Source organism: Taeniopygia guttata, chromosome 10, assembly GCF_048771995.1.
Source record: "Taeniopygia guttata chromosome 10, bTaeGut7.mat, whole genome shotgun sequence".
NCBI lineage: Eukaryota > Metazoa > Chordata > Aves > Passeriformes > Estrildidae > Taeniopygia > Taeniopygia guttata.
The window spans coordinates 19,567,206-19,581,076 of record NC_133035.1 but is presented as its reverse complement, the minus strand read 5'-3'; the positions used below and the strand labels follow the sequence as shown (position 1 = coordinate 19,581,076).

Below are 13,871 nucleotides of genomic sequence, written 5' to 3'. Positions count from 1 at the left end.
CACCCCAAATTAGCTGCAGGAAAAAGACTAAACAGCAAAACCCCAAAGTGACTTATGTCCAAGTAGGTTTAAAGCCTTTCACTGTCCCTGACCATGGTAGATTTTACAGATCTGAGCCTCCAGCAACACTTGTGGCTGTCACATGAGACTTCTGAAGCACCAAAGAAAATTCATTGCCTATTTTCTGTTTCCAGTGCCACTCAAACATCTCATTTCCACGTTGATTCTTTCCACTGTGCACCTGTTTGCAACCCTAGGCTTCCAAATCCCTGTAAAACTCATTTCTCTCTTCAGTCCTTTTCTTTTCAGGGGAGGAGGGAGGGCAATAAAATAGCAATAAAAATGTTTTACAAGAAAGTGTGCAAGGTTAATGAGTGAGATTCATTCTGCATTACCCCACTGGACTCAAAGCAGATGTTTGCTTGGTCTTTAGAGAAAGTGATGTTAAAATTTCCTGGGAAAACAGAAAACATCTGCTACTCACCTCTGTGTAAAATCTTCAGGCTCCATAAATAGGTCAGGCCTTTCACAACCTTTAGGTAAAAGAAAGAAATAAAAAAAAAAAAAAAAAAGAAAAAAAATCACATTTTAGGGATTCCTGACAGGAAAAATTGCACATTTCAGCTGGGGTGGGAGTCAGAGAAGCCAGGGGGAAAATGAAGGCAGGAGCAGGAAAAGGGGAGACCCCACCTCCCTCCCCTGCTAAAAACCTGCAGCAGGCCCTTTATTAATGCACCAATTAAAAATACACAGGTTAATTTCTTGCCAGGAGCTGTGAGCTGAACTCAGCTGAGCTCACACTGGATCCCTTCAGGCATCTCAGCGGATTTTTAACTCCCCTGCCCTTGCTGGGTGTTCAAAATCACCAAGGCCAAGGCATGGAATGATTTCTCTTCTTGAAAAAGGCCAGAAACCAAAAAAATCTCTTCATAACCTCTTCCACTCCATCCTCCCTTCTCCTTTTTCCCTTTGCTGCATTCTGGGCCTTTTCCTTTGCTGTCATTTATTCACTCAGTGCAAACGTGGAACTTTTCTTGTTGAGCTGTGAGAATTCCCTGGTTCTGCTCTGGAGCAAACACAATTCCTAAAACACAATTCCTAAAAGTAAATACAATTCCTAAAATACAGCTCCTAGAAGGAAATAAAACTCCTAAAACCAAATTCCTAAAATACAACTCCTAAAAGAAAATACAACTCCTAAAAGCAAATACAATTCTTAAAATACAACTCCTAAAAGCAAATACAATTCCTAAAACACAATTCCTAGAAGGAAATAACACTCTTAAAACCAAATCCAATTCCTAAAACACTATTTATTTTCCATTGTATTGTGTATATAGTGTAAAACACTATTGTATTTTCCTAGAAGAAAATACAACTCCTAAAAGTAAATACAATTCCTAAAATACAACTCCCAAAAGTAAATACAGTTCCTAAAATAAACTCCTAAAAGTAAATACAGCTCCTAAACCAGGGCAGGTTTCAAAATTTGCTCCTCCCACCAGCAAAGCTGCTAAAACCCAACTCCAAACCCAGTTCCTGCAGCACAAAACTCAACCAGCACAAAATTCTAACCCCAAAATTCCAGCCCCAAAATTCCAGCCCCAAAATTCCAGCCCATCCCCACTGGCTCTTTTAAACCCTCTCCATCTCTGAGGTGAAATTTAATTCCATTTCCAAGAGGTTTTCCTCATGGATCTCCAGAACAATGAAGCATTTCTGACACTGCTAAAGCTGTGTGAGTTCTGCAGCCAAGACAATTCATTTTTTGTGCTCTGAGTAGCCCCAAAATGAAATTATTTATGTTGCAGTGATCGAGCAGAAGTGCTAAAAATGATACAGAGTGAAAGCAGAGAGCACAGTAATTTTCTGCCTTCCTCTTGGATTAGAAACTCTTTCAAAATTTAAAATTTATTCTGTAAGAAAAATGATGTTGGTGGTATCAGAATCTTTTCACAAAGCAAATAATGATGGTGGATCCCAAAGAAATTGTTCCAGGAGATAATTCCTCCCTTAAACTCACTCCAAACCCAACCATCCCCTGCCTTCAGAAGCTTTTTACCTTCAACAAAAGCTTTGGTCAAATTCTGCCTGCCCAGAGGTGTGGCTTGTTCACCTCAAGCCTTTCAAAAAGCTGGATTTGATGATCTTAAAGGGTTTTTCCAACCTTAATCTTTCCATGATTCCATGGCTTATAAAAGAAAAATGGAAATTCTATCTGCAGTGGTTTGACATGATTACACCAGCAATAACATTAAAATAATACTAATAAATAACAAATAACAAGCAAACAAATATATATAAATAAGAAAATTATTACTAAAAATAATAATAATAGTAATAGTGTTGTAGCAATGCAAAAATAAATCAAGGAGATGCAACATTTCAAACCTCCTCCAATGGCCAAAGGGATTTTCAGAACAGTAAACTCTTTGATTGTTAAATATAATTATTTAGTATTTAGTATTATATAGTATTTAGACTATTGAAAATCTTTAAAACCGTAGGACATTATTTCATTTAAAGCAAGCATCCATTAAAAAAAAAAAAAAAAAAAGGAAACATTTCTCAGGAAACAAATCAACAGCTGTGAGTTATTAAACATCTTTATTATGGAACATGTGCTGGGTAAGCAGTGAGGGAAGCCATGGAATTAAGCAGAATCTCCCTTCAGCCTCTCTGGGTGTACAAAGGAATAAAAAAGGAGTTTTTCCCTTTATCCTGGACTGTAAATCTGCTCACAGGAGCCCCCCAAATGGACTCAGCTCGTCACTCACTCCCCTTACATTTGCCTATTAGGGAAGGACTCTGAAGCATTAAATATTCTTCTCAAACTGGAGGGGAGAATCTTTTGAGTGAAGCCGGAGCAGGAATTATTGGCATTCAGCAAAGGAGGTTTTACAACAATGCCTTGACAAAGCCTTGACACAAAAAGTGCCTCCACCTGCTGTCAATCTCACTCTGCTGACAGTTCAAGTGCACATCCTTTCAGGGAGAACTTCAATCACCAGCAGCGCTCAGAGCACGGAGCACAATGTCACTGCTCCAGGAGAGGGAGGGAAAATAAATGTGTGAGATGTGACCAATGGCAGAGAGGGGCTGACAGCCCCAGCCCAGCCCAGGATGGAGCAGCACCACCCTGGAGCGGCCACGGCGTCGCTCCGGGGCTGCCAAAATCTGCTTTTCCTTCAAAAAGCACTCCAGAACTGCATACAAATAAAAAGAGGAGGGAGGAGAGAGATTGAGGGAGATTTGCACCAGGGCATTGTCCCTGCTTTTTCTCAGGAATATCCCAAATTCAGACACCAGAATGTGAAACTGATGCACCAGGGCATTGTCCCTGCTCTTCCTCAGGAATATCCCAAATTTAGACACCAGAATGTGAAACTGCTGCAGCAGGGCATTGTCCCTGCTCTGCCTCAGGAATATCCCAAATTCAGCCACCAGAATGTGAAACTGATGCACCAGGGCATTATCCCTGCTTTTCCTCAGGAATATCCCAAATTCAGCCACCAGAAAGGGCCCCAAACTGCTCCTCTAGGGCATTGTCCCTGCTTTTCCCCCTCTAAATGCTGGTGTCTCACAAAGGGAACAGTGTTGGATTTCAGGGTGAAGGCAGAGATCCCTCCACATCTCCTCACAGGACTGGGATTGTCCAGCCTGGAGAAAAGAAGCTCCAGGGTGACCAAACTGGGACCTTGAAGTGCCTGAGGGAACCAAAACCAGAGATGGAGAGGGACAATTCCCAAGGGATGGAGGGACAGGACACAGGGAATGGCTCCCACTGACACAGGCCAGGGCTGGATGGGATATTGGGAATTAGGAATTGTTCCCTGGCAGGGTGGCAGGCCCTGGCACAGGTGCCCAGAGCAGCTGGGGCTGCTCCTGGATCCTTGGAATGTCCAAGTCCACATGGACAGGAAACAATTCCCTGTGTCCTGTCCCTCCATCCCTTGTCCCTAGCCCCTCTCCAGCCCTCCTGGAGCCCCTTCAGGCCCTGGAATGGCTCTGAGCCCTCCCTGGATCCTTCCCTTCTCCAGGGGAACATTCCCAGGGCTCTGAGCTCTGCCTGGATCCTTCCCTTCTCCAGGGGAACATTCCCAGGGCTCTGAGGATTCCCTGGATCCTTCCCTTCTCCAGGTGAGCACCCCCAGCTCTCTCCAGCCCTTGGAGCCTCCCTGGAATTGCTCCACATCCACGCCAAATCTGCTTGAGAGGGCAGAAGATGAGAAAGACAAACTCAGTGGTGCAATTTGGGCTGGAAAAACCCTCCCAGATCAACAAATCCCAGCCCAGAAATCCTAAAGCTGCAGCCAGAGGAGTGCTGGGATGCAGGGAATGCCTGCATGTGCTGCATCCTTTTCCTCTGGAAATGTTTCACTTAAAAACTTCCAAAAACTGCAATTAACAGATGTGCAGGTCACACATGTTAGCAAGCAGCTTCCACAGATCCATGCACTGGACGTGTCTTGGGAGAATTAAAAAAAAAAATACTTGGAGATGGGGAAGAGAAAAAAAAACAGATTGTGGAAAAGAAAAAAAAAAATGGAAGCTGCAGGTTTTGTCTACAAAATCCATCCATGGAGCTGCAGCTTTTGCCTGGCACTCTCCTCCTTCAGCAACCCAAAGTGCTTCAGCTCAAGGGTGCCCTAGCCCCCAGGCAGGAAATAGGAAATAAAATAGTAGGAAAAGTGAAATATCCATGTCAGGGAGTCAGGCTTCCAAACAGGAAATAGGAAATAAAATAAGTAGGAAAAGTGAAATATCCACCTCAGGAAGTCAGGCTCCCAGGCAGGAAATATGAAATAAAATAACTAGGAAAAGTGAGATATCCACCTCAGGGAGTCAGGCTCCCAAGCAGGAAATAGGAAATAAAGTAAGTAGGAAAAGTGAAATGTCCACCTCAGGAAGTCAGGCTCCCAGGCTGACTGAGCAAGGACAAAATGACCCTGAGGGGAATGAAAAAATCCAGATATGGAGACACAAAAGGTGGGGCTGGAGCAGCAGCATTAGGGATGAGAGGGAAATTGGGAGGGATGAGAGGGAAATTGGAGGGATGAGAGGGAAATTGGAGGGATGAGAGGGAAATTGGAGGAGAACACCTGTGGAATAGCAAGGGGAAGACAGGGGAGAGATAAAACCCAGGTGTGGATGGATGAAACCCACACCAAGATCAGGAAAAGGAGAAGGAATGAGCAGCCAGAGGAATGCTGGAAGCCCATCCCAGGATTATCAAACCATCCTCATCACCAAAATGGGGATTTTGTGAGCAACTTCCCACTCAGCGCTCCAGAGGGGAGAGGAGATGAAAGATTTTCCCTCTGAACCAGGTGAAAAGCTCAAAAAAACCTCAAAAACTCAAACTGCACAAGGAACTGCCAGGTACATAATGAGCAGATTTGAGGAAACAGCATCAGAGAGGGATGCTCATCACCCTGGGCAGGCCACACAAATTAGGAGGAGAGCAGAGCTGTGAATTACAATGAACAGAGACTAAATAGCTGCCTGTGTTGGATTAAAGGATTTAAATTGTCAGCTTGATGTATAATGAATGTGAAAAGCCAGCACTTAATTAAATGGCACATGATAGAATAACTTTGTTATGCTTTAAACTGCTTAAGTTATCAAAGTATTCCTTATATTTGGCAATTGTTTTGCAGTGTCTCCTTCCCTGGTGAGATCCACTGAGACATTGGTCATTACCCTCTGTTCAGCTGTGGGGAAAAGGTGGATTTTTTGGGACTTTTTAGATTTTCTTTTGGTCTGCAATTTGAGTTTTCAATCATGGCCAGTGCATTTTTAGCAGCTGAAGGCTGCAGAACCCCAAGGATGAGCTACCAGGGGCTTTAAGGATCCCACTGTCAACACCTCGAGACCAAACCCAGGAGATCTGAGGGCTCTACTGACAGCACAGCCTCAGCACCCCAAAAATGACCCCAATTAACCCTTCCCTGGGGCTGCTCGGGTGTGGAAGGGCTGAGAGACCAGCCCTGCCTTGTGCCAAGGGAAAAACTTCATCCTCCTCACCAGCCTTGAGCAGAACACAGAAATTCTGTTCTGCCTCTGCATTTTGGTGGCAGGAACCAACTCAACCCTCCAAGCCCTCAAGGAAAAAAACCCATGGAGCAAGCAAAGAGAGAGGGGGTTGGAAAACCAACCCTGTGGACAGAAAAAGGACAGCCAGGATGGAAATCACACTCTCAGAGACAAAGGATCCCCAGCAGGGCTCCTGAGCCACCTCCTGAAGGCACCACAGAGAGCAGAAGGGCTTCAGGGGCTGATTAAAGGAAGGATTTAATAAATCAAGGTGATGAGAAGCTCTGCTCCATCCTGATGGGCAGAAATGCTGCCAGGAAGGGACGTGACCAAACAGATTTCCAGCAATTTCTTTTGTTTCTTTATCCCACTCAATTGACCCCATCCTTTCACAGGGATTTGTGCAACAGAATCCTGGAATGGTTTGGGTTGGGAGGGACCTTAAATCCCACCCAGTGGTGTCCCATGGCAGGGACACCTCCCACTGCCCCACGATGCTCCAAACCCCATCCAGCCTGGCCCTGGGCACTGCCAGGGATCCAGGGGCAGCCCCAGCTGCTCTGGGAATTCCATCCCAGTCCTTCCTCACCCTCACAGGGAACAATTCCTTCCCAAAATCCATCTAAACTTCCACTTTTCCACTCTGCAGCCATTCCCTGTGTGCTGTTCCTCCATCCCTTGTCCCAAGTCCCTCTCCAGCTCTCCTTGGAGCCTCCTCCTCTCCAGGCTGGACCATCCCAGCTCCCACCTTTCCCACCCCTCTCAGACCCCATGAAGCTCCTGAGGTTGTGTTGGTCATTCCCAAGGAAAGTTTTCCTTCATCCCAGAGCCCCTGAGCACCGGGGATGGTTTGGAGGAGCAGGAGAAAGGAAGGACCCTCCTCTCACAGGGATCCTGGAGCTGCCCCAGCCTCTCAGTGAACACCCAAATCCAGATTTTTCACCCCCACAGACAAAACCAGAGAGACAAAAATTGCAATAAATTACTCACAGCCACCGCTATCCTTCCGAGAACGTGTTCTGGAATTTTCCTGTAAACATCCAGAGACCCCCCTGCAGGGACAAACAGCACGTGCTCAGCTGGTGCCAGATCAAACACTGCCCCAGATTTGCAGCCCCAAGGGTTTTTTAGGTCTTGGTTATTAATAAAAACACCATCAGTGATAGAGCAATACCTGTGGCAGAAATAACTGACCTTAAAAACCTCCCAAACTCTGCACAAACACACAGAACAGCACCCAGAGCTTCTCAGCACATCCCTGATTTGTGCTTGTGGCATTGATACTCAGGAAACATTGCAGGGACAAAATGTTAGAAAACCCTCCAGTCATAAATATCAACATTAAAGAACTCCAAAATGTGTGGGAAAATGTCTTGGGGATAACAAAGTCATCCCAAAAAGCTGCAGCAGGGCATTATCCCTGATTTTCCTCAGGAATATCCCAAATTCAGCCCCCAGAAAGGGTCACAAACTGCTGCAGCAGGACACTGTCCCTGCTTTTCCTCAAGAATATTCCAAATTCTGACACAGCAAAGGTCACAAACTGCTCCTCCAGGGCATTATCCCTGCTCTTCCTCAGGAATATCCCAAATTCAGCCACCAGAAGGTGAAACTGCTGCACCAGGGCATTATCCCTGCTTTTCCTCAGGAATATCCCAAATTCTGACACAGCAAAGGTCACAAACTGCTGCATCAGGGCATTATCCCTGCTGTTCTTCATTAATATCCCAAATTTAGACAGCAGAAAGGGTCCCAAACCGCTCCTCTAGGGCATTGTCCCTGCTTTTCCTCAGGAATATCCCAAATTTAGACATCAGAGAGGGTCACAAACAGTTCCTCCAGGGTATTTTCCCTGCTTTTCCTCAGGAATATCCCAAATTCCCCAGCAAATCACCTCTGCAGTGCCAGGCTGTGGGGTCAGGGATGCTTTTGGGGTGAGGATTCTCGTGGGGAGGAACAAGAGGAATCCAAAAGGAACTCGGCAGCGAGCTGGGAAACAGCTGGGCTGGAAAATAACTCCTTGCCTGGTAATTAAGAGCCCATTTCCACTGCAAACAGCCAGGACATTGGGTTAATAGATTTCTTGAAAGGAAAAGCTGTTTTGGCTATCAAAACACTACAAGTGAGGAACAGCTGTTTTGTCAGCGAGGACAGATTGCACGGGAGGCTCAAATATCAAACCACAAATTAAGGCTGCCTTTATTCCTCTTCTATTTACATTTTCCATAAAAGTAAGTGAAGTTCCACGCAGGGAAAATGCAGAATATCTCCCAACCCCAATTCCAGCCTGCTCTGGTTTCTTAACTACCTGCAATATTATTGATACTCCACATTTTTGAGTCTTACTGTTGCATTTCATTCTACCCAAAAAAAAAAAAATCCTTTCTCATTTAATTACTTAGCAATCAAAAGCAAACTGGATCCACTACTCACCATCCATGAACTCTGTGCACAATGAAATCCTGTTTTCTACAAAAAAAGCACCATAAAATCCTATGATATACGAGGAGTCACACTGGGAAAAGAGAGGAGACAAGCACGAGGCTGTTTTAAAAGCTGCTGTAAGAAGACTGAGGTGAAAACAATGTTATTTTTACCTCAGTCAGCATTTATTTTATAATTATAATGTTATCCAATGTTAAAATCTACGTACCTTGTAAAGAATTTCTAACTCTGACATGATCTGCTTCTGGAGCTCCAGTGTTATGTCCAAGGGTATGACCTGAAACACAGAAATGCACAGAGCTCGTGTGAAAGGGAAGCGAATTATTCAAAATATAAACCCCGAAGATCCATGGAATAATGATCATTGTGGGGTAACAACAAGGAGAGGAACAGGTGGAAGGAATATTTTAACAAGAAGGAAATTTCCTCACTATTCAGCAGCACCAAAGCACCAGGGACTGCAGCCAAAGGGGGCTGCACTTCCTGGAATTGGGAATTCCCAGGATTTTTCCCAGGGCAGACCCTCTGAACAAGGCACTGAAAGCCCAACTGAACACTGAATTTCTTGCCACAGTTCTTGAAAACTTATTAAGCTCTGCTTTACAAAGCAAACTGGACTCAGTGCTTGGAGCCAGGCTCAGCGTGCCCCCACCCAAGACTTATTTAATACTTTATTTAATACTTTATTCAATACTTTATTTAATGCTTTATTTAATACTTTATTTAATACTTGAAGCCAAAGGGAAGCAGAATTCAGCCAGTTTTCAGAATCAGCAGAATAAAACTCCAGGAATAATGCTGACAGACCAGAGCAGAGCACGGGGAGCCCATTTCCAACCCAGCACCAAAATCTGGCTCCAGGAAAAACCAATAACCTGCCTCTTCCCAGAGCTGCTCCGGGGTTATTTATAAAAGCTGCCACTGGACTCAATTGTAAGTGGAGCACAGGGCTGCCAGGAAACATTTAACACACTTGTCCAGATCAATAATCATTTGCCAACAATATTCACTCACATTTTTTTCCCCAGTGTGAAAACCTCAGAAATTCACCCCACCGGCCGTGTTCTCTGAATTTCACCAAATTCCATCTCGTCAGTGGTGTCAAATCTGAATTTTACCTCGCTCACTTCTAATCCCAGAGAGGGATTCCTCTGACCCCAGGAGCAAAAACATCCAAAAATCTCCCAAAGCCAGGCCCAGAGTGAGGAAATTTGGGGCTCATTTGCATGAACCATAATTACAAACATCCCACTAATGAGGATAACCTGGGAAAACAGAGTTTTTGCATTTCCAGGTGGTCAGGACACCAAGGGAAGGAATTACAAGATTATTTCCCCCCAAAAAAAATTAATTAGGGGTGAATCACCTCCTCTGAAGAATTATTTTACATTTTTCTTCCAGCTGGAAATGTGTGGCTTGTGTGACCCCACCTGATGTCAAGGCTGGAGGAAATTTCTTTATTTACAGCACAAAAAGAGGGGAAAAAAAATATTTATATCTCACCTTAACCTGCATTTATCATCACCTTTTTTATATGAAATTTCCAAGCCTATTTTGTAGGGGTAAAAACACTTCCAGGGGGATTCATGAGGTGACATATTCCAGCATTGGCTGGAACTGTGTTAAAGCAAAAAAAACCCCAAAAACAAAACAAAACAAACAAACAAAAAAAAAAACAAAAACCCAAACACAAAACAAAACAAAATCCAAAAAAACACCCCAAAAAACCCCAGAAAAACCCAAACCAACAAACAAAAAAACCCAAAAAAACCCCCCAAATCCCAAAATATCTCCTCAGAGTCATTGCTGCTGAGGATGAAGCTGGGAATGAAGGTTGGGATGCAAATTCCTGGAATTCTGGAATGCTTTGGGTGGGAAAGGCTCTTAAAGGGATTTCATTCCACCTCCCCCATCCCTGTCCAGCCTGGCCTTGGACACTGCAGGGATTAATAATAATAATAATAATAATAATAATAATAATAATAATAATAATAATAATAATAATGGAAGGAAAGCAGCGGCAGGGAAAAAAAAAAGGAAAAATAAAATATCTGGAATTTCTTACCTTCACTGCCAGGATTTTTCCACTACGGACATGGTAAGCCCTGGGTGAGGAAAAAAATTCAATAATTTGAGGTTATATAAAATTCCCTCCGTGAGGATGTGCGATATAAATACCCTCCTTTCACAGAAAAGTGAATTTTACCTCATGGATTTTATGTCAATTCAGTTTTATCCAGCATTTCTAAAGGAAAACAAGGGATCAAAAATTTAAAAACCCCTTTTGTCAGGGCTTGTATCTTTATTTTTGATATCAAAAACACACATTGAAGGCTTTGATACAGCAGAAAAATAAACTATAAATGGGAATTTAACAGAATCTTTTAGGTTGACTCTCAAAAATTAAGCCCAACTTTAAATCTTTTGAGTCCAACCTTGAATTTATCAATTTTCCCATTTTCTTTCAATGGAATTAATGAAGGTCATCACCGTTATTCAGAATTTTTATGAGAAATCAGGATTATTTCAATCCCATGGCTATTTCCAGAGACAAGCAGCTTCACCAAATAAATGGAATTAAAAGAGATTATGGCCAATTCTTCCTCAGAACTGAAGGACCCACAGAAAACCTCGGCAAAATTCAATTTCTGCATTTATTTGATGATCAGAGGGTGTAAAGAAATACAGAAAGAATTATTGCTGATGCTCACAGGTACCCAAAATAATTTTCAAAAGGGAGTTTCAACAGCAGTTTGTCTGAATTTCTGAGGAGAAATACCCAGAATTGGCCATTTAACAATGACCTGAATATTTCTAACCAGGAAAACATGAGAAAATGAAGTTAAAAAAAAAACAAAACAACTCAAAATCCAATGTAATTTTGCATAAAAACAAAACCATTAAATGTTTTCCTCTTCACTGGTTTTACTGCCGCACTCTGATTTATGGCAGCATTGGCAGAGACGTGGCACTAACTTTAAAGAATTCCAATATTTTACCTCTCTGTACCTCCAGCAATTATTACTGGAGAAGAAAAGCTTTAATAGTTGGGGTTTTGGTGTGTAAAATCACCCTCAGACAGGGCAAAAAATGTCATTTAATCTTATTTATAACCCCCCTAATTTCTGGTAATGGCTTGGAAATTCCTAAAAACTTTGCCTTAATTTAATAACTCCTGGATGAACGCTTATGCAATGGAGTGGCATTTTTATGTGGAAAAAAAACCAGTTTAACAAGGCAGAGGGGGAAAAATCAGTGTAAAAAATGAGATTATCCATGGGAACTTTGACAGAACTGAATCCATGAATCCACAAATCCACGAGCTCTGGGACTGAACCAACAGTGGGAAAACATCCTGGATTTAACATGATTTCCCAGATTTTAGGGGAGAAAAAAAGAATTTAGTAAAGAAGAGGGGGAAAAAAAATCAGTGCAAAAAATGGGATTATCCATGGGAACTTTGACAGAACAGGAGCTGAATCCATGAATCCACAAATCCACAAATCCATGAGCTCTGGGGATGAACATTGGGAAATCATCCTGAATTTAAGATGATTTCCCAGATTTTAGGGGAGAAAAAAAAAAGTTCAGTAATGCAGAGGGGGGAAAAATCAGTGTAGAAAATGAGATTATCCATGGGAACTTTGATAGAACTGAATCCATGAATCCACAAATCCATGAGCTCTGGGGATGAACCAAAACTGGGAAATCATCCTGGATTTAACATGATTTCTCAGATTTTAGGGGAGAAAAAAAAAGAGTTTAGTAAAGAAGAGGGGGAAAAAATCAGTGCAAAAAATGGGATTATCCATGGGAACTTTGACAGAATCCATGAATCCAAGAGTGGGAAAACTCCCTGGATTTAGGATGAGCAGGAATAAGGGATGGAGAGGTTGGGAAGGGATGCTCCACATCTGCTTGATCAGCTGCTCAGGAAAACTCATCCTTTTCCTCCTAAATTCTGGTAATGGCTTGGAAATTCCTAAAAAATTCACCTTAATTTAGTAACTCCTGGATGAATACTTACTGCAACTGATTGGCACCAGATATGGGGAGAAAAAACTGAGTTTAACATGACAGAGGGGAAAAAATCAGTGTAAAAATGAGATTATCCATGGCAACTTTGATAGAGCTGAATCCATGAATCCACGAGCTCTGGGGATCAACCAACAGTGGGAAAACATCTAGGATTTAAGATGATTTCCCAGATTTTAGGGGAGAAAAAAAAGAGTTTAGTAAAGAAGAGGGGGAAAAAAATCAGTGCAAAAAATGGGATTATCCATGGAACTTTGACAGAACAGGATCTGAATCCATGAATCCACAACTCCACGAGCTCTGGGGATCAACCAACAGTGGGAAAACATCCTGGATTTAACATGATTTCCCAGATTTTAGGGGATAAAAACCACAAGTTTAACAAGGCAGAGGGGGAAAATCAATGTAGAAAATGAGATTATCCATGGCAACTTTGTCAGAACAGGAGCTGAATCCATGAATCCAAGAGTGGGAAAACTCCCTGGGTTTAGGATGAGCAGGAATAAGGGCTGGAGAGGTTGGGAAGGGATGCTCCACGTCTGCTGGGTTCATTGGGACCGCTCTGCACAGCTTGATCAGCTGCTCAGGAAAGCTGATCCTTTTCCTCCTAAATTCTGGTAATGACTTGGAAATTCCTAAAAAATTCACCTTAATTTAGTAACTCCTGGATGAATACTTACGCAACTGATTGGCACCAGATATGGGGAGAAAAAACAGAGTTTAACACGACAGAGGGGAAAAAATCAGTGTAAAAATGAGATTATCCATGACAACTTTGATAGAGCTGAATCCATGAACCCACGAGCTCTGGGGATCAACCAACAGTGGGAAAACATCCTAGATTTAAGATGATTTCCCAGATTTTAGGGGATAAAAACCCCAAGTTTAACAAGGCAGAGGGGGAAAATCAGTGTAAAAATGAGATTATCCACGGGAACTTTGTCAGAACAGGAGCTGAATCCATGAATCCAAGAGTGGGAAAACTCCCTGGGTTTAGGATGAGCAGGAATAAGGGCTGGAGAGGTTGGGAAGGGATGCTCCACGTCTGCTGGGTTCATTGGGACCGCTCTGCACAGCTTGATCAGCTGCTCAGGAAAGCTGATCCTTTTTCCATGGGAGAGCTCTCCCATTTCAGAGCAAATGGAAGGGCAGAGCTGATGATTTAATTATGATGCACGCTAATTCATCCGTGGAAGGCTGGGCTCAGGTTCCAGCACGGGGCAGGGACCTGGTTTGGTTTTCAGGGCACTGCCAGCACCAATTGAACATTTAATTATGGCTGGGAGCTGGATCACAAAGAGCCTGGGCTGGGGGATGCCAGCAGGGCAGGAATTTGTTTACTCCAGGCTGATCCA

General features: G+C 43.0%; 1 protein-coding gene across 6 annotated transcripts in view; it reads right to left on the bottom strand.

The window, feature by feature from the left end:
- The window catches only part of MAP2K5 (mitogen-activated protein kinase kinase 5), a 127,115-nt gene that overhangs the window by 72,013 nt on the left and 41,231 nt on the right, over positions 1-13,871 (bottom strand). For all 6 annotated transcript variants that reach the window (XM_030280994.4, XM_030280997.4, XM_032750182.3 and 3 more), the window contains exons 9-13: positions 10,547-10,586; positions 8,690-8,758; positions 8,470-8,551; positions 7,027-7,088; positions 485-533 (exon numbers count right to left, since the gene is read on the bottom strand). In XM_030280994.4, the coding sequence (XP_030136854.4) occupies positions 485-533; positions 7,027-7,088; positions 8,470-8,551; positions 8,690-8,758; positions 10,547-10,586 (302 nt within the window). The remainder of the gene's footprint in view (positions 1-484; positions 534-7,026; positions 7,089-8,469; positions 8,552-8,689; positions 8,759-10,546; positions 10,587-13,871) is intronic.